Genomic DNA, 21,512 nt, shown 5'->3' on the forward strand with positions numbered 1-21,512 from the left:
TTTCTGTGGAGTTTTTAGGGTTCTCTACGTATATTATCATATTGTCCTGCAAATAGTGATAGTTTTACTTCTTCTTTCCCTATTTGGGTTCCTTGTATGTCTTTCTCTTGTCTTATTGCCCTGGCTAGGACCTCCAATATTATACTGAAGAGCAGTGGTGAGAGAGGACATCCTTGTCTTGTTCCTATCTTAAAGGAAAGGTCTTCAGCTTTTCGCCATTGAGAATAATATTGGCAGTGGGTTTGTCAGATATGGCTTTTATCATGTTAAGGTATGTTCCTTCTATCCCGAGAATTTCAAGGGCCTTTATCATATATGGATGTTGGACTTTGTCAAATGCTTTCTCAGCATCTATTGATATGATCATATGGTTTTTATTTTTCTTGTTGATGTGTTGGATTACACTGATCTGTTTTTGTATGTTGAATCATCCTTGTGCAGGGACACAGTTTTGAACTTAGTTTTAATTTCCGAAAACAGCCAGAATACTTGGGATCCAAGATCAGCAGTGAATACGGTGGATGAAGAAGCTGAGAGATGATTATGATGGACGACGGCCTGGTCCGGGCCTCCTTCAGCCGAGGACTGGTCATGGGCCACAGATTGAGCCCCAGGGTGTTAGAGCAGGGTCTTCTGGGTCACTGACCTCCTGGGAAGTCTGGGAACCACCTGGGTTTGTCCTTCCTTCTCCTTGTCCAGGTTACATATGTATTGGTTTAACAGTTTTTAACATAATAAGCTGATTTATTTCCACTCAAATAATGATCCCTTAGAACCTGCCCATCTCATTGCCTCAGTTAACAGCAGGCAGACCCCAACTAGAACCATGAAGCATCATTATGCGCTGTCACAAAAAAGTTTAAGTTGTAAAGATGACTAAGAAACCAAAATTGATGAAGGAACATCCAGTATGGAGCAGAATGGCCATCAGGAGGCCAGACTGACCTGCGTCCACCACACAGACCACTTCAGAACCTGCGCTTGCCGCAATAGCATCGCCACCACTGGGCCAGGATCTGACAGCTAGAGGGTAGCAAGCTTGGAGAAAATGACTTCTCAGAGGAATCGGCAGGGCCATCAGACTCTGTCTTGACACGATTCCTGTGCTGAGTACAGCACCCCTTCCTCTTGCAGGCATTTCTTCCTCTTTTTAAACAGTCTTATTATATTCCCTGTAGGAGCAGCTCTGCGCCCACCCTCCCGTGTCCAAGCACTTCCACAGCTTGCTGGAGCTAGTGGCTCCCTGAATGGAATTCTCCTGAAAACCCCACTTTGTTCTCACTTGCAGACAAAGCTCTGGTTTGTTGCTGGATTACTGTTGTCAGAGTTCACCAAGAGACAACAACCTTGAGGCAGTCTCAGTTAAAAAAGCAACCTCTAAGTTTCAAAATTCCCTTTACAGACAGATGTTGATTTATTATAAAGAACACCTGAAACTTATATAATACAATGTTATGTCAATAAAAAAAATATTTTTTAAATTCCCTTTACATGTTAAAATCCAGGTTTGAAGGTCTGAACACCTAGAGTTATTATAAGCCGCAGGTGGCAAGAACTCAGGCTCTAGGTGAGTTTTCACCACAAGTGAAAGTGAAGATGCTTCTGGGCAACAGGTAGAAAGAAAGGAGGGAAAGAGAAAAGGTCAGACTTGGGAACCCTTGCTGTACCTACCCCCACCCTGAGGCTGAACAATGACTGGAGCTGGAACAACAGCAAAAGCCCAAAAAGTCAAAGCAGAAAGGATTATAGAGGCTTCTCACTGGAAACTCTAGGAGGGAAATTAAAAAAGCAACATGGAGTATCTAGGTGGAGAGGAGGTGAGAAGAGAGAAGGTGGCAAAGAGTGCCCTCAAGTTTCCCCATGCAGTCAGGTGGTGACTGGGCTGAGGACAGAAAAAGATGGATCCTACTGTACAGGCTATGGCTCCTACTGCACAGGTCAGGGGCTGGGTAGAGGGCCAGTGCACGGAGGTGGCCCAGTCAGCCAAGGAACTGATGGTGCCAGGAGACTAGGCCACAACATAGGCCAGTCACATCTCCTGGAGACCAGCCAGGTCACAGACACCAGGACAATACCAAAGACATTAGACCTTCTTTAGAACCAGGCGCCATCCCGGGGAGGCCAGTGAGGGGCTAGCCTTTAAGAAAGACATAAGAAAGCTCCCGAAAAAAGTGATTGAGTGAGGAACATTTATCCAAAAGAGATGAGCTCCTGAAACCCACAAGGTGGAAATACTTTTAAATGGTACATTTCCCTCCCACTCACCTCTGTGGACATGAGGGCTCCCAGCAAGCTGAGAACAGTTGAGCAAAATAAAGAATGCTAAGCTGATTTCACATCTGAATGCAATGCAAAGATTCTGACCCTACTAATGTGTGCTTGTTTTGTAAAAATCCGTCTTCAATTTTGGATCACAGCTGAGGCACACTCTGACTGCTCTTCAGTATGACGCTGTTCCCAGCGTTTTATGCATGGTTACTATTTTAGCTCTGTACATTCCTGCTAAGTATACAATCCACAATCACACAGTCCACCCCCCTTCGCCTTCCCACTGGTGAGCATGCCTTTTCCACACCTTAGCGTTTACTTCTTGCCTTCTTAAAAACATTAGCTCGCACACACACACACACACAAACCACACACACACACAAACACACAAACTGCTTTTCTAGCCATTCCCATCTCTCTCACTAGACTAAAAGCTCCCTGAAGGTGGGCAATGGGCCTCGTACGTCTCATAAATCCCAGCATAAAACTCTTACTGCGTGTAACCATGTTGAACCACATCAGTATGAAATTGTCAGAAGTGATCTAAAAATTCATGCCCAATTATCTGCAAGAAAGTCTTCTGACTTAGCCCACTGTGCTGCTGATAAACAGGGAGAGATAGAAAAGCATATATTAATACTGTCTAGGACCAGATTTAGAACTTAAGTTAACAAAGCTCCTATAACATTAGCCAATCCAGCTGGAATAGGACTTCTTTTACTCGCCCCTATTGATACTTTGAGCTGGATAATTCTGTGCTACGTGGCTGTCCCGGGCATTATAGGTTTCTTTGCTAGATACCAGTAGTACCTCTGGGGTGGGGATCATCCCCCACATTGAGAATTAATGACCCACAGCAAAATAAGGGGTTGAGGAAAGTCTTTCTGCAGTTGGAGGGAGTTGGACAAAATGGCTTTGCATAAACCTGCCCTTCTAAATGATTGCTCAGTATTACAAATACCGTGATGATGATGATGGCGCCCTATCTTTAGCCTACCACTAGTAGTTTTCTGGTAGCCACTTCCTCCCACTTCCCCCTTTCTTCTCTCACTCTCTCTTCTCTGGCTAATGAAATTGTAACAGTCAAAAGAAGTCTCTCACTTGCTCCTCAAGTATGGCCCCAGCCCAGAGGTAGGGTCTCATTCTATCCAGTTCCCACTATTTGTGCCTCTGAAGACTTATGGCATAGCATGATTAGACTCAAGCTTACCTGGATTTGGGAGAGTGGCCACTGGACCTCCTCCAGGTCTTCCGTCATGTAATCTTACCATCTTCTTTTCCTCCAAATTATATAAATGCCAGCCCTCACCTCTATAACCAGAAGCAAAGCTAGCCATTTCTAAGCTTGGGAGACATCATCCCTGCTAGCTCCTTGGTGGCCCCACCCTGCAGCCTTGGCCTCTATGGCCAGCCCCCATCCCGCAGAAAGCCCTCTGCCTTCCTCTCGGCTTAGCCCTACAGCACAGGTGCCTGCCAGCCCTAGCTCTGCCATGGCCCTTTGTCATCCTCAGGGCTTTTGTTTACTTGAGATCATTGTTACCTGCTCCACATCACCTCATGGTAGCTAGCCAGGGAAGTGACTGATTCAGTCACATTGGCACCCCCTGAGCATCCTCAGGAAGAACCTGTTTCCTTTGAATTACATAGTAAATGTCCCCCATTTGTCAGAGCCTTCAATCTTTCTTGAAAAACATGCCTGAGAGAGTAGTTCTTGCATGTCATCATCACTCACCAGTACTTGGCAAGCATCGCCATGTATGGGTTGGTGTGTAGGGCTATGGGAGGAAGATTGGAGAAGCTTCTAAGCTTAGGAGAGTTAAAATAACATGGGCTTTAGACTCAGAAAGCCTGGGTTTAAATCCTTAGGACTCTACTTATTGCTGACCTGCAGCAACCACTGAACCCCGACAATCCTCAGTTTTCTAATCTGTAAAGTGGGTTTGTGCCTCACATTTTATTGTACAAGATCACTTGATACTAAGCAAAAAGGACTTACGTGTAACAAAAGGGTTATTTAAGAATAAAAGAGGACATTAAGACATAAAAAACATGAGTGTACAAGCATCAACAGACATAACATATCTGGAGCACCTCTTGAGTAACTTGATTAACGTTTCCCTGTGGGCAGAGGTCAGCTCCTCTCTATCCCAACCCTATTTGCTATCACAACTTCAGGATAGAGAGATAGGGAGGGCAGTAAGTGGTGGGTTTCAAATCTCCAGAGTAGGGAGTAGGTACCCAAATATTTGAAGTGAGCACAGAGGACCAAAAGCCTCTTGGATCCTCTCCAGTTGGGACTCAGAGAAAATCAGGTGGAGAAAGTCAGGCACCAACCTCGACAACCTCCACAGAATTAAGAGAGAGTGCTGAGTGCCAGAGTCCTCAGAGAAGAACCCCAGACTTATTCACTGACCACGGCCCTGTGGTATAGTCTGTCACCAGGTTGGTGGCATGATAAAAAAGAAAAAAGATTGGTTTCCTGGATGGTCCCGTTGGAAGTTGCCCACAAACCCTGAGAACGTGGTCAAGATGTGTACCTGCTCCAGTGCCCTGTGTGAAGTGTGATTTACTAAGACATTTAGGAAAATGAAAGAACCTCTGCAAAATGGCAAAAAAGAGAAGAGAAGAGAAGAGAAGAGAAGAGAAGAGAAGAGAAGAGAAGAGAAGAGAAGAGAAGAGAAGAGAAGAGAAGAGAAGAGAAGAGAAGAGAAGAGAAGAGAAGAGAAGAGAAAAAGGAGAGGGAAGAGGAGGGGAGGGGAGGAGAGGAGAGGAAAGCAGTGAGCCAAGAACGGACAGAGATGCCTAGTTGGCTTTCCAGAAAGTCCCCCAGTTCTTCTGAGGTCAAGAGGACACCAGCATGATGCCAGCAGTGACAGAGCAGAAAGCCAGGGCAAGGACCAGGCCTTAGCTGGGCCAGTCCTCCAGCACCAGCTTGGAAAGGAGAAGGGCTGAGGAGTAGAGTCTAGAAGACTCAATAGTTACCTAAAAGGGACTGAGTTATGACCAAAAATAGACTTACAATTACTGGATTGGACAACTTTTTAAACAATTGGATTAAATGTAAAGTTTCCCACTTCCTCTAGACAGGTTGCTGAGAATGTCAACGGCAGTTTAGATCTTAGAAATTTGCTAAGTGCCAAATTCAGACTAAGGAGATGGCTGAGGTGAGCCTCTGTTAAGTCTCCCACAGTGAGGGCCATCTCTGCTGATAAGGGACAATCCCAACAGCCTTCCTTTGTCCAGAGCAAAACTGGAGTTTCAGTGTCTCCTGGAATAACAAGTGGATTTCCTGGGCTCATCTGCAGCGGTCATGCTCACATCCCCTAACATTGTAAGCAAGAGCCTCATTTGACATTCTGGTACCCTAGAACCCCTTTTCAGTAAATCTCCCCACTTTCATCAGCCTCCAATCGTCCTTGAAAAACATATCTTTGGGAGGTTCCCTTCCTTCAGGCCTACGAGTGTTCTTGCATGCATCATCACTCAGCAAGACTGAAAGGGAACCTCTTTCTGTGAATGTCCAGGAGCTGTCATTTGAGATTGCAGAAAGAAGCAAACTTGTCATGACCTGAAAATATTCACACACTTGCACTTAAACATCCTCCCCACTTCACACCAGTGGCTGTGCCCACCAACCATGCCAGTCTCGCGGGCAAATGACAATGCTAAGTGCTTGCCAAGTGGCAGTGATGTTTTGTTAAATTTACAAGAAGTTGATGAAAGTGACATTGGAGACCTGCTCCTGAGTCTGCCCAAAGAGAACCTGGCAGTTAAAGTAGTTACAGCTGAGAAAGAGAAAACCGATTCAACTCAAGGCAGGATTGGCACTTCAAAAGGGGAAGTCTGAGCATCAAAGGACTGAAAGAGGACCTGAGAAAACGGATGAAGTCTTTGAATGTTCTTAGGATTCTGCTTCGAAACTCAAGTAGGAAACATCTTGCTGACTTACAATTTTTTCAAAAACCGTACACCCCTCAAAAAGTCAACAGTGGATTCATTCCTTGTTCTAAAATTTACCAGAAAGTGCAATTATAAGTATTGTGAAATTGATGCAGTTACAAATGACTGGTCTCTCAGATAAGCATTCACACGTTTGTCTTTCCTAGATTTCTTGCTATTTCCTACTTGTTTGACAGGTTTGTCTTCTTGCACTGCAAGGAAAAGGGAGTTAAACAGCAGTTGCAGAAAAAAGCAAGCTGGAGCCCACCCATCTCCAAGCCGACCCCTTCCCCTCCCCTTTGCAGCCTTGCCCATCTCCCCTTTTTTTCCCCTTTGTATAAATACCCCTGCCCTCTGCCAAAGAGCAGGACGGTAGTCTTTCAGACAGGAGTCTGCTACCTTCCTTCTCTGTCGACAAATTAAATCACTTACCTTTTCCTCAAACTCTGTTTTCTTTTATTGGCTGAGGGAAACTGAGGCCAGCATTTGATATCAAAATCTAAGGGTAAAAGTTACATCATTTCTTCAAAGTCATACACTAATCAAACCTTTCTGGCACTGTCAATGAAGAATGTGGGCTTCTCTTTTACTTTTAGTGGCCGCTTCCCATACCGTTATCCTCAAATAGCAGGGATTCTTGCATCGCAGTGTGTCCTGCCTGTTGATTTCCTTCTCCCCACTGCAGCAAATCACTGTGCTGGGAACACACTCCAAAATTCTTCACCAGCATCCAGAACACCCCCCATCTGACCACACCCCGCTTCCACCCTCAGCTTCTGCACTCTCTGTTCCACCTCTGCCACTTTCTTGCAAGTCCTCCCCAGAGTTCCTGCCACTCTTTCTAGCCAAAGGAACTTTGTTCATTTTCTTTCTGCTGCCTGGCTCCTTCTTCCCCTCCCTGTTTACCAGGAGAGGAGAGACAGCACAGTCCCGGTTTGTTTGAAGAAGGCGCTTAATAGACATTTATAAAACAAATGAATAAACTGTAAAAATTCTCCCTGATTCTGACAAATTAGTATGTCTGATAAACCACATGTTCCTTCACTCTTGTAAGCATCCTGCCACTCACCAGCCCTGCCTCTTCCACATGGTCCCCACCTCCTGATGGATTTGTAAATTAAGAATCTAGCACAACTCAGTGGAAAATTGTCGTCACTTTATGGGTGCAAGAGTGCAAGCAGCCCTTGTTCTGGAAGCAGAACTCCAGAGAGCCTCAACCCCTGGCACTGCAAATATCCGGGAACTCAGGAGGGCCATGTGCTCAGCAGGGATTGTTGGGGCTCTGCTGGGAGTGTCACCAGTACAGCTTCGAAGATTAGCTCCAGAACTTACTGCTATTTTTCTGAGCAATTGTGGTGCGACTCCTTATGGCAACTATAATTTTGATATCCTCAAAATCACTCCTTTCAAGCCCTACTATATATAATAAAGTGCACTGAATAATCACTTCTGCAGCCCCCGCAGGTAGACTCGCACAGCCACGTCCTGGTTCCCATGGCTACCCAGAAGGCGCTTCTCAGACCTGACAATACAGTGAGGGCAGCTGTGCTAGGGGGGCGGCTGTAACACAGCACAGCACTTGGCCAAGGACAATTCTGGCCCAGGGGGGTCTTTGGTTTCCAGGAGCTGCAGAGCACCCCAGAGAGTTAATGTAGTTCAAAAAGGAGGGAAAAACAGGAAAGGTTGGCGGGCCATCTTTTGAATCAGAGGCCATCTTGCTTTACCTTCTAACTTATCAGCGGGTAAGAAAAGAAAGAAAACCCTTCACAGCTGAGAGACTTTATTCAAATTATTTCAGGGTTTCTTCTAGATGTTCAGGAAGCCCGCCAGGCTAACGTTCCTCTCATTTCTGCTATTGTTGAAGGAATAAGGTTCAATGGCATGAAACTGCTTCAGGACTTCCCACCCTTCTCCACCCTCCCACCCCCACTTTAAATCCAACCTTTAACGCTATTAAGGGGAGTAAATTTCTTAATAGATTATAAAAATGGAATTGATCACCAGAGGGGAAAAATCAGTAGGCAAATACATTTTGGACTTAATGTAAATACATCTCAGAAACAGTTTATGGATGTGGTTTGCTTGCTGAGTTTAATTACAATTCTCTTTGAATTAAAAAATCAGGCAAAATGCTAGAAGCCAGGTCAAATGGAGAGAGAAAAAAAAAGATGAGTGCTGAGATACATCATGAGCTCCGGCAAGACTTAAGTGCATACGCATGGGGAGATCACAAGTAATGCCTCACTTTTGGTGCCAGGACAGTCTGACTGCAGGTTAAATGCCCCCCTCCAAAAACAATTATAAATGATTTGGCACCCACAAATCAGTGCTGGGTATCCTGAGGCTTCCAGATGTATGTGTGGGTCCTTAAAGTGCATCAGATCTCAGATACAGGGTAATGTGTCTGAGACATAAAGGGTAACTAGCTCTCTTGCACTAATGCTGCAAGAGGAGGATGGTCTTCCAGTCTCAAACATACTAAGAATGAGATGGTGTGAACTCAGTTGTAAAAATTCCCAGGAGCCCAGTGGGGCGCTGGGAACAGAAAACAAGATAATTTTAGGTTGAGGAAATGGCCTGAGTAACAGTGCCTAAGAGCAAAATGATACAAAGAGAATCAGGAAAGCAACAACATGGGGGGGAGGGGTGGAAAGGGGGTGGGACACGGGAGCTTTTGGGACTAAGGGGACCAGGTCAGGCAACCACAGAGAAAGCAATTTCAACCAGCAGCCAGTGCAGGCATGCCTGGATCTCATCTCTAAAAGAACAGTGATTCTCCAAACACCAAAGTAAGGAGGGCTAGCTGTGGGCCAGCACAGATCAGAGGGTGCAAGCCAAGTGGAAGGCACAAAGTCCAAAGGGGTAGTACCATCATTCAGGCCCAGCAGGGCCTTGTGTGGACTTGTGGATGAATCAGTCATAATTGGCTTGCAGAGCTATTCTGCTCGGCTTGTACACTGCTGGCCTGCGTTGTGATTGATATACTTGAATTGGGAGGCTTAAAAAGCTAGATTTCTGGCTTCACTTAAAAACTGAAAGATTGGCCAAAATTCTAGCTATTCATTTTAACAATAATTATTGAGCATCTACACTGTGCCAAGTAGTATCCTCTGCCCTAAGGATGATGTTTCTAAATGCACAAAATTAAAAATAGGACCATAAAGGATACATTCACACAGTTACCAATATGTGTTTAAAATTATAGTAAAGTTTTGACTACTACTTCACACCATGCATAAAAACCAACTCAAAATGGATTAAAAAACTAGACATAAGACCTGAAACCATAAAATACATAGAAGGAAATATAGGTGAAACACCACATGACATGCACCTCAAAGACATCTTTACAGACACATCACCCAAAGCAGTGATAGTGAAGGCAAAGATAAACAGCTGGGACTACATCAAATTAAAGAGTTTCTGCACAGCAAAAGAGACAATAACCAAAACAAAGAGAAACCCCACCAACTGGGAGAACATTTTTGCATCCAACACTAATGATAAAGGACTGATCACAAAAATCTACAAAGAGCTGATGAGACTCAACAAAAACAAAGAGAATAATCCAGTCAAAAAATGGGCAGAAGAGCTAAAAAGAAACTTCTCCGAAGAGGAAATACAAATGGCCAACAGGCATATGAAAAAATGTTCAACATCACTTGTAATCAGGGAAATGCAAATCAAAACTACCATGAGATACCATCTCACACCAGTGAGAATGGCACATATTAAAAAAACTAGCAACAACAAATGTTGGCGAGGGTGTGGAGAAAAAGGAACTTTCCTGCACTGCTGGTGGGAGTGCAAACTGGTCCAACCACTATGGAAAGCTGTGTGGACATTCCTCAACCTACTAAAGATAGAGCTCCCAGCAATTCCACTCCTAGGTATTTACCCAAAGGACACAGAAACATTAATTCCAATGCACCCCTATGTTTATAGCAGCACTGTTTACAATAGCTAAGCTTTGGAAACAACCCAAATGCCCAAAAATAGATGACTGGATCAAGAAGATGTGGTACATATATACCATGGAATATTACTCAGCATTCAAAAAAGATAAACACATGCAATTTGCAGCAACATGGATGAAGCTGGAAGGGATCATGCTCAGTGAAATAAGCCAGAAAGAAAAAGAAAAATACCGGATGGTCTCACTCATAGCAGGAATCTAGAAAACCTAAATAAGGGAACAGGAAAAAGAATAACTATAAGAAGAAAAAAATCAAAATCAACAAACAACTATGAACCAGAGACACTTTATGGGGGGTTGGGGGGCGGGGAAAGGAGGGATTGTGGTCAAAATAAGGGGGTTGCAATTGTATGGGGAATATAAAAATAAAATTTAAAAAAATTATAGTAAAGTTTACATTGCTTCATGTTCTATATAAAAGATTTGGAGTGGGGCCTAGTCAATGGCATAATTATGAGGTGATGGTAAGTTAAAGTATTTTGAGGTATTTGCAACAACTATAATGGGATATGAAAATAATCTGATTTCTATTACTGTGCTCCGTTGCCTGCGTTCAAACTGAAAAGAAACAAGTTAGTAAGGAATTAGTATAATTAAAGATGTAACAGTAGAATTCTTTCATGCTCTGGAAAAGAATCTCATTATGCAAATCCTCCTATAACTCGCTCACTCAAATGTTCTATGCCACTATTGGAACAACCAATTTTTTACTAAAGGGTAAATGGTTGTCCCAGACTGTTTCTTCAGAATAGACAGGACAGTGGCACTAATGAGGGCACTAAGTACTCAGAATCAAGAGGGAAGGAAAAGATAGGCCAACAAAATGGGAAACCATCTTTGGGAAGTAAAGTAAGACCCTGTTAGCAAAAGTGAACTTCCTCCATATTACATATGACTGGCTCTAAAGTGCAGTCACTGACAGTTTTTCTGCCTCTGTGGAGGTTGATTCTGTGTTTTTCAGAATCAATGAGGAGGTCTGACTCTTTAAGTTCTGTGAGGCTTCCTCTGATTGCTCATTAAATGTAACTATTCACTCCTAGTGAATTGATTTACTTCACCCTAGTCCTCCAAGGATGCTTCAGATCAGAAGATGTCTAGCAAAGTGTTTTTAAGATGCTGACACCAGTCCCAACTGCTGAGCCCGATGCCCTGGTACCTGTTCCAGGAAGGCAGTCCCCCTTCAGTGGGGAACCCTGACTCATGGAGCAAAATCAGTGTGAATGATGCATCAAAGAGGATACTTGCATTTAGATAGTGCTGTTCATGCTTTCTTTTAGAGACATGTGACACATAACAGTCATTCACATCTCAAAACAAGAAACACAACAAAGATATATATATATAACAAAGATATATATATATATATCTCCATAGAGGTATATATATATATATATATATATATATATATATATACACACACACATATATACACACACACACCATATATATCCATATATATATATATATATATATCCATAGAGGTATATATACACCATATATATATATATATATATATCCATAGAGGTGTGTGTATATATACTTATATATAACAAAGATATATATATATATATATATATATATACACCATAATGTGGTGTGTGTATATGTATATATCCATAGAGATAGAGGTGAAGAAAAGACAAAGAGTAGTAGAAGAAATAAGCACACACCAGCACAGACACACAGAGAGTAGAGTGCAAGACTGAGTGAAGCATAGTCAGGAAGGCAGGATAAAAAGGGAAACCCTGGAACTCCCAAATCCTTCAAAGGAAAATATCTCATTTGCTGATCCTGCTTTGTATGGAAAAAAAATCACCCACTTGATCAAAAATTTGGATAAACAATATAGCATTTGTTATTCAGAAAGCATTATAATTCTCTTTATTCAGGCAAGTCTCTATCCCTCATCTGTCAAAGAAGATAATCTCCTGTTCCCTGTTCCTGAAAGGAGCAATTGTTAAATTTCATTTTTCAGAGATCAAGGTGTTAGACTAGTTCAGGGTAACATCCCACGTGTGGCCTATTAATCCACTTATGCCAAAAAGGTGTTTCAAAGTCTGTTGCATTTTCACAACCAGAGGCGTAAGTGATGCCAGATCTGTGTTCTCCTGTGTGTGGATGCGCTAAGTTAGGACCGATGGGCCATGAGGACCCAGTTAGCAGGCCCTACTGAGTGTGTGAGAGGCATGAGAACAGAGCCTCCTGGGAATCACAAGATCTAGTGATCAGGACACAGGGGTGTCCCATGTATCCCCTGAGCCACTGCCACCAGCAAGACCCTGGGGCACTGTCCTCCGTGGCCTGTCCCTGGGACATGCTTCCACTGCCAAGGGTCAACACTTCAAACACCTTTGTGTTCCTACACAGCAGCATCAGCGAGCTGAGAACACATAAGCAAAGTGGTTTGACTATCTCCCCACTTTACAACTGTGAAAACTGAGCTGGTAAGGCCATAGGCACGAAGATCCAGGTCTCCCCACATGTGGGTTTTTTCCTTATACTCCAGGTATTGAGTTAGCCACTGCTAGTGGGAGATTCCCAGAGAGAGAGGAGAGGGGCCTAGGGGATGGGCATTTCCAGAAGCATTGTAGGCTGATGGATTTAGGGGTCAGAGGAGTTGACAGGGTCATTAAGATCAAAGGTCAGAGGGCCTGGGGTGGGGAAAGCACAGGCTATCCAGTGCTCCTTCACCCTTACTCACACATTGAGGTATATTCTTTGCTTCACCCATGCCACTTCCCTCTTCTCTTGGAGAACGCCCCACGTGTTTTGGAGGCATATTTGCAGTCATAACGGGCTCCCAAACACAAGAGCAGGCTCATGACCCAGGCTGAGTCAACAAGATGCTACCTGATCCCTCTTGCTAACACAGTCCTTTCCTGAGATTAATAAAACCAAAGCTGCTTTATGATATAACCAAATTGAAGTTTGGGACAATAGAGGCCCTACCTCCTGCTCCAGGAGCCTGACTACATGGAAGAAAGTGAAACCAACCCCCAGAGACCAACAGCAATGACAGACAGGCAGAAAGAGCTCCAGGACATTGAGATCCCTGGATCCAACCCCCCAACCCCAACCCACCACCCCCAATCAGAGCTGCCTTTCCCTTTCTGGAGTTGAGTTGAATGAGCCGATAAATTTCCCCCTTTGTCCTTAAGTCAGTTGGGCTGGTCTTCTAAAGGATCAGAGGAGCTCTGACCGAAGCACAAACGTGACTTACTGTTTGGGTGATGCAAAGCCAGAAACGGATGTTCCATGTGTAGGATAGAGTATATTTCAGTGACTGCAGAGGCCTCTGATGCTTGGGAACACATATCAGCCAGCACGGGAGAGACAAACTGTCCTGGGACAGAGAGCAAATGGGCCAGCAAGGCCTCTGCAGTTCCCCAAGTGATATGCCAACCACAAACCTGCCCTGGAAATGAGTTTGACCCATAGAGAGCAACGCACTTCCAGCTTGCTCTCCCACAAGATCGCAGGGCCCTGAGGCTTCCTCATATTCCAGGGGGACACTGCCCTCGCTACATCAGGTGACTACAGCCTCCACGAAAGATGGAGTTGGAAATGCTGGGAATGCAAGTGACACCCCTCCCCACCGTGCCAGGGTGAGGAGAGCCAGGACTGAGAAGCCAGGGAGTCCTTCTGTTTGGGAGTTGTTTCACCTGAAGATACCCACTGAATTATGTGTATAGAGGCAAACCCACGTGGTGCTACTGTGGAGACTGAACTACCCAACCAAGAGTCATACTCCACCAAAATGAAAATGCATACATTGTGCAAAAATGAAAAACGATGTAAGAATTATATAAAATAAAATATTAAAAAAATAATAAAATGCCCCAGTTCTTGTATGCATAAATAAATAAAATGAATCTTTAAAAAAATTTAAAAAAATTATTTTGAGCTACTGGATCTTCAGCATTACAGAATCCCTAATCTTTATTTTCCTATTATTATGTCTACAATAAGAACAGGAAAGCCAGCTCCTGGGCTCTAAATGGGCACCCACTCTGATGGGGCCAAGATGAAGTCTGGCTTAGCAGGCAACAGTAGGGAAGGAGAGAGACTCACCCACCATGAAAACATTCAGAACTGGGGCTTTTACTACAGCAACACAGAGGAGTCACCCCAAATGTCTGCAAACAGGACATGGGGTGAGTCCATGGTACATCCACGCTGTGACCTGCATTACTCCAAGAGGTTAAAGGAAGAATGACATTCTTTATTCATTGAACTGGAAATAACACCAAGGTATTTTATTAAGTGATATAATAGCAAATAATGGCAAAGTTCCAACTTTGTTTGCAGTGTGTTGCCTTCAATGCGAGGAAGGGATAAAAATTAGAACATGTATTCGGATTTGCTTGAATTTGGATAAATACTGAAAGGACTAAAAAAGCAGCTTCCAGGCAGTGAGCAATGAGTTGATGGAAACAGGTGGGAAGCTGACTTTTCAGTTGTTTTAATTTTGAAATGTGTATATTCAAAATGGTACAACAATAGTAGTAACACAAAACTATGAATAAGACATGATTTTTACCTATGTAGATCAACTAATTTTTAAAATGACAATTTTTTTTGTAAACTGGAGACCTCACTGCATAGTATTGGGCTCTGAAAAGTCAACATAGTATTGACCAAACATTAACCATATCACGCCCTGACCCAACAGGTGTCACATGACACTGCCTTGTTCTTTGTGTGTGCTGGGTGAGGAACTCTCCTCTCAGCCTCGCTACCATCCACCCATGTTTAGGGCCACCCTTGGTGCAAATCTCACAGGCCACAGAGGTCACTGTGACTCAGCCACCAGATGCCACCTTGGCACTGAGGTGCAAGCCCAGCCCTAGAGCCGTCCACTTTTCTCCTTGCTGAGACTCCATCTGACCAGCAGTACCTGGGGCCCCATACCAAGTGCCTGGCCCCTTCCAAAAGTTGGTCTCCACAGCCCCTTTTGCTCTGTTCATTAAAACCACCACAGCAGCTGGGCTAGCCCAGCTGCCATCCCGGGCGTGGCCACACTAGCTGATGTGAGCTGGATCCTGAGAGGTAGCTAGGTTCATTGCCTGCACTTCCAGCCGCCGGCTCCATGGGCAGTGCACACTCACCATGGTAACACACAACCTCTATGGAAACCCTCATCTCCTTGCTTAAAACTACTCAAAGGAAGATCTATCCCAGTTGATCCATTAAAAGGCACTTATTAAATACCTTTTGCCAAAGTTAAAACATGTCTAACAAGAAGCTGTTAAAGGCAGAGATTCATGGTTGTGGTTCCCTAAGACGAGTGATCAGTGAGGTCAAACGTCTCACACCAGGGCCGCTCAGACACTATCCCTTGACGAACCTTCCCACAAAGGCTTAGCACACGAGGCTGTGTTTTCAGGTAGTGGGGCACCCTTTTGTGTGTGGTAACCCCAAATTGTTCTCACTGCTCCACTGTTCCACTCCATGAGCTCTGCTGAGGGATATTTGCCTTATTCATTAAAGGGGAGAACATTGGAAGCACTTAAAATAAAATGCTCTGAGTTTCAAAACCGTGAAGATTTCCAGCAGGCTAAAGAGAAGAGACGTTCTTGGCTGGAACAAGAGGAAAAATGAGAGGAAACCCCGTGAAAGATGAAAGGTTAGCTGGTCTGAATGGATGCTAAGATCTTGTGTTGCTGATTTTCACCAAGCAGGATTTATTTGTTCCCTCCTTGCCTTCATTTCTAATTCGATATTTTGTAGTTGTCACTGGATGGCAGCTTGGAATCCAATTCAGGGCCACATTGTCCCATAAAATGTAAGTGTTGTCCAATTCAAGGCAGAAACTCCCCCTGTGAGGCCCTGGATCGGGAGGGCTTATGAGATCAACAAGACTAATCTGCTATCAAGGAGAACCTCAGCCTCTGACACTTGAGGCTAGAACTTACAAAACCAAATAAAATCAATTATTTCCTAAGCTTAACTGCACCCGATTTAAAAGGAATAGGGAAGGTTGGTTCTTAATTCCAGGATTCCAGGTCCATGATGGAAAACTTGGCTAGAATGATAGAATTCTTGTTTTCTTATGAATTATAAAAGCAGCTATTAGGAGAGCTCATAATTGTATAGGCATGGCCTTTTTTTTTTAAAGATTTATTTATTTATTTTATACAAGAACAGGGGCACAGGCCAGATGCGCGGGAGGGTGAGAGGATTCACCAGAGACACAGCGGGGAACAGAACAGGCAGACTGAAGAAATACACTGCTGAGGGGAGTAGCGGGCAAGACAGGAGAGGTCTGCTGCCGCCATGTGGGACCCTCACCGGTCAGCAAGGATTGATCCAGCGCTGCAGAGGCTGCGGACAGCTTCACAGCATGGCGCTCAACCACCTGTGCCACCAGGGGAGGCCCTAGGCATGGCCTTTGCAGAGGGCAAATTATGTCTGCTTAAAGGTTGGTACTGTCAAATATAGCACTCAAGCTTATCTCCTCTACGCCTGCAATCCTGGCTCATCACTCTACCTTATAGGGTAAATGAGCCTGTTGAAAACCTCTTAGGGAGCGCTAAAAGGAATTCCCACATTCCAGATCCACAGTGAAGAACAGAGTTTCAAAAACACAAATCTGTATGGACAAAGCATGGACATAATTTAGTCAGTCAAATCTAACTTAATCTACATTACTCATTACACACACACACACACACACACACACACACCCTCTCCCAATACAAATAGGAATCTCCCCAATTACTCACCTAGTCCACCCTGACAAATGTCTGTGCGCGTGGCTCCACCAATGATAAACTGGGGACTGGGACACAATTCCTGAAAGTAATTTGCGACAAAACACAAGTCACAAGATGCCCATGGACCGTGGCGACATGGGGGAAGGAACTTTAGAGTCATAGAATTCAGACCTGGGAGAAACCTAGCAGATGGTTATTGCATATACCTAACCTTATTGCTGCAAACTCTGAAGGCCAGAAAGGTAAGAGACCAGCTCACAGCCACATAGCCATGGGTGGTAGAGTGGGGGCTACAGCCCACTGCCACCTGCAACCACCGTTTTTATTACTATGCATGCTGTGTGAATGTGAAAAATGGGGGATTGGTTTCAGGGAGTCAGGAGAAAGGCAAAGGCTGAGATAATAATGTCATGAAATGGGATCTCACCCATTCAGACAACACCCCTATTTACAGAGTGGACTGAAATAATGTTTAGCTCTAACAAGATACCATGTGCTCTGTGGACACTCATTAAATCCTTGACTAAATGATGATGGGCCTAGGGGCTGATGAAACCCTGAGGTGTCAAGAAGAGCCACACCTGGGAGGAGACCTCATACCTGACACTCCCTCCACTACTATCTCGAACTGGCAATCCGCCCCTGGCAATCGCAGCCCCTAGAGCTCCATTAGGGCACCTTGAAGTCTTCTGTGGGCATTTGTTTCCTTGCTGTGTACCTAGCAAGGGTTGACTGAGTGCCCATTCTGTAATAGTACTATCTGTGCAATACAGGCAGAGGAAAGAGGGAAACATGGCAAACACAAGGCTCTGGGCCTCAAGTGCCTTTGGTCTATGTGGGAAACCAAACTGACATTCACAACAAAATCAAGAAAGGTATAGTGCCTAATAATGGAATGAGGACCAGACTGACTTAGGGAGAAAGATGGAAAATGCCCAAAAAGTATAATGTCGGAAAGACTGACTAGAGGGGAGATGATGTGTCCCCTAGAAGGGCAGGATTTAGGAGTAGGCTACAGCCTGGTTTCCAAAGGAAAGGTGGGTCTGCCCAGCCACCAGGCAAAGTTCTGGGGAGGATGGGTAGACTCAAAGGATACAAAAGGTCAGTCCACATGTAACCATAGGCCCCCTGGTTTGCACAACATCAGGACTATCTGGCCCTAAAGAGTGAGAAGCATTCCCACCTACACCACAGAGATGAGAAATGGCAGATCACAAAGAATAAGAAAGCAAGAGGCTGAAGGCAGACATGGGGAGGGGGGAAAGCAGGGGGGCCTGAACTGGGTTTCTGGGGTTGTGTTGGATTATTTGGAGCCTGCCCACCAAGCGGTAGCCCTATAACCCTGTGTAACATTGCCAGCTCCTGGGCAAAAATGAGCAGAAATATCACCTTTAGGTTGACCTTTTTTTCTCCCCAGTGTTAAAAATGTTTCATCAAATTTTTTTTTTAAGTAATGCATGCCCACTGGTAAAAAAATAAATAAAATCTGATAGCAATTAATACTTCTGCTTCAGATTTCTGTTAACATTCTTACTTAAACTTCTGCAAAGCACTTTATATATATATATATATATACACACACACACACACACACACACACACACACACACACACCATACTTGTATTGCATGTCTTAGACATCTTTTCTTAGCACATACAGAGCTTTATAATTTTATTATAAAAGCACCGTGAGTTATTTGGTTAATCTTTTAGTGATAGCCCTTTCCTCTTGTTTATTTTTGTTTATTCACTTTCAATCTTTTGCCATCTCTAGTGGCAATTTAAAGAGAAGTGGCAGTCTAACCCCAGGTGCTGAAGCACCCCAAATCTCCAGACTGTCATCTCCTGATAAACAATAGATAAGTGAAAGGGGGGAGACAAAATAATTGATTTAAATTATGTTTTTAAAAAGGAAGGAAAAAATAAAAGGAAGCAAGTGGTTGCTTCATTAAAAAGAGAAAGAGAACAAGGGTTTGGCAGAATCTCTCTCCCTTACAATCCTCCTAAAATACACTTTTCTATTCCTTACCATCCATTCATCCATCAGTCTCCTGAAATCAGCTGCTCCATGAAACCCTCTCTCCAAGTGACCAACAGTCCCAGCATAGGCTGTTACTCCCCACCCTCTGCCAGCCACCTGACTCCCTGAGCCCAAGCTCACTGGCTGCCTTGACATTTGATACTGTTGCCTCTTCCCTCTTCTGAAAATTCTCTTTTGGCTTCTGTATCCTTAGTCACACCTGACTTTCTCTTCTGCTCTCTAAATCCTCTCTCTCAGTCTCCTTCAAGAGCATCTCTGTTCTGCTCACCCCTAAGAACTAGGAAACCCCTGGGTCCAGTTCTTAGCAACGATCGCCCTTCACACAGCAGTAATGAGCCCAAGGCATTCCATCTTGGTGACATCAGTCAAACCCATACGGGCTACTGAATATGCTGGTGCCTCCCAGATCACCCCCCCCCGAACTCTATTCAACTACCTATACCCCACTGTTCACATAATATGAGCTTACATATTACATATCATATCTAACAGGTTCACCAAGTTCTGCTAAAATTATTGGTTTGGTATGGAAGACAGAGTAGTTTGCAAAGGCTAGAGACAATTTAAGGTGCTATGACCATAACTGTGCCAACTGTGCCAACTGTGCCAACTGTGTAAGTGGAATGTTCATTTTACTGTATGTTATTCATCTGTAATTTAAAATTCCCCCTCTGGGGAAAAAACAACCAAGAAATGCTGTGACTAATATGGTGTATGAATTATGTAGAGGCCACAGAGAGTCCTCAGCTTTTCTAGGAGATTGCATCTCAGCTTTATGCCTGAAGTCTTCTCTCCATTGCTAATTTCCTATTGGAACTCAAAGCAGAATACAAAGTAATTGACAACCGAAGAAGTTTCAAAGAGGCTGTACTCTATGAAGTGGTAGGATCCTGCCTCCCCACACTTTGGACACAGCTCTTTTCTATATATAAATACACACACACACACACACACATATTCACAAACATACGTATGTACATATACGTATTTATATACACACACATATACACACACACACATATGTGTGTATGTATATAAAAGGGCAGGTTTGTTATTAAAAGGGAAGAGAAGGGAAGTCAAGGGTTCTTGCACTGACACAAGCGGGCAGAAAGAACTGCCCCTGAAAGGGACAGGTTTGTTAAAAGAGAGGCCTATATAGGTGCTGGCTCCCTGCTGAGTTCTACAGGTGATGGCTCCTTGCTGTGCTGTATAAGCTCTGACTCCCTCTGAACTGTATAGGTGCTGGCTCCCTGCTGAGCTCCATAGGGTCTGTCTCCCTGTTGAGCTCTATAAGTGTTGGCTCCCTGCCGCGTTCTAAAGGTGCAGGGTCCTGGCTGTGCTCTATAGGTGCTGGCTGTTTCTGAGCTCTATAGATTCTTAATCCCTCCTCAGCCCTCTAGATGTTAGCTAACTCCTGAGCTCTGTAGATGCTGAATCCCTGCTGGGCCCTATAATTGCTGTTTCCTGCTGAGCTGTATTGCTGCTGGCTCCCTGCTGAGCTCCATAGGTCTGTCTCCCTACTGATCTCTATAGATGCTGGCTCCCTGCTGAGCTCTGTAGGCACTAGTCACCTGCTGACCTCTATAGGTGCTGGCCCCCAGCAGAGCTCTATAGGCCCTGCCCCATGCTGAGCTCCATAGGGTCTGTCTCCCTGTAGAGCTCTATAGGGTCTGTCTTCCTGTTGAGCTCTATAGGCACTGGCTCCCTGCTGGGCTCTAAGGTGCAGGGTCTTGGCTGTGCTGTTTCTGAGCTCTACAGATCAGAGCAAGAGCTCTATAGATTCTGAATCCTTCCTTGGTCCTATAGATGCTAGCTAACTCCCAAGCAATGTAGATGCTGAATCCCTGCTGGATCATAAAATCACTGTTCCCTGTTGAGCTGTATAGGTGCTGGCTACATGCTCAACTCTATATGCTCTGAATCCCTGCTGAGCTCCATAGGCACTGGCTCCTCAATCAGCTCTATAGGTGTGGTTCAGCTCTCTACTGAGCTCTATAGGCACTGCCTCCCTACTGAGCTCTAACCGTGTAGGGGCATTACTGTGCTCTACAGGTGCTGGCTGTTTCTGAGAATTGTTGAATGGGCAGAAAGAACTGCCCCTGAGAGGGACAGGTTTGTTAAAAGTGAGGCCTGTATAGTCCCAGGTGGGCAGTCTTGGGAGGACGCTGCCTATGCTGCTTTGCAAAGGGAGAAGGTTGGGACGAAAAGCACCTGCATGGTCACCGGTGAACAGGGGAACTGCTGCTGGACACAACTCTTTTCTTCCATAATAGCAATCAGGTCATTTTGGTAATAATGTTTACTATTACTCAGGTAAGAATCTCAAAACAATCCATAAACACCAATTACTTAAGCCTCAGATGAATGGGCACAAGGGAAACGCAATTGTCAGTAAGGAATCCAAAGCAGGAAATGACTCAAACTGCACATTCTCAGTGACAAAGGCACCTTGGAGACATTGCTTCCCAGAACATCAGGCCATGTCCAGTAGTTTGGCACTTTGGAAGCTCTGGCTGTGCACTTTCAGGAAATCCAGTGAGGCCAACGTCTTTATCACCAGCACCATCAGCAT

The 21,512-nt window shown here is 44.4% G+C and overlaps 1 protein-coding gene across 1 annotated transcript in view; it reads right to left on the reverse strand.

The window, feature by feature from the left end:
- Window positions 1–21,512, reverse strand: part of CAPN8 (calpain 8) — a 59,514-nt gene that overhangs the window by 33,588 nt on the left and 4,414 nt on the right. The window contains exon 2 of the mRNA XM_037509812.1: window positions 16,909–16,978. Within this exon, the coding sequence (XP_037365709.1) occupies window positions 16,909–16,978 (70 nt within the window). The remainder of the gene's footprint in view (window positions 1–16,908; window positions 16,979–21,512) is intronic.

Source organism: Talpa occidentalis, unplaced genomic scaffold (genome assembly GCF_014898055.3).
Source record: "Talpa occidentalis isolate TD23 unplaced genomic scaffold, MPIMG_talOcc4v2.1 talOcc4.14, whole genome shotgun sequence".
Lineage (NCBI taxonomy): Eukaryota > Metazoa > Chordata > Mammalia > Eulipotyphla > Talpidae > Talpa > Talpa occidentalis.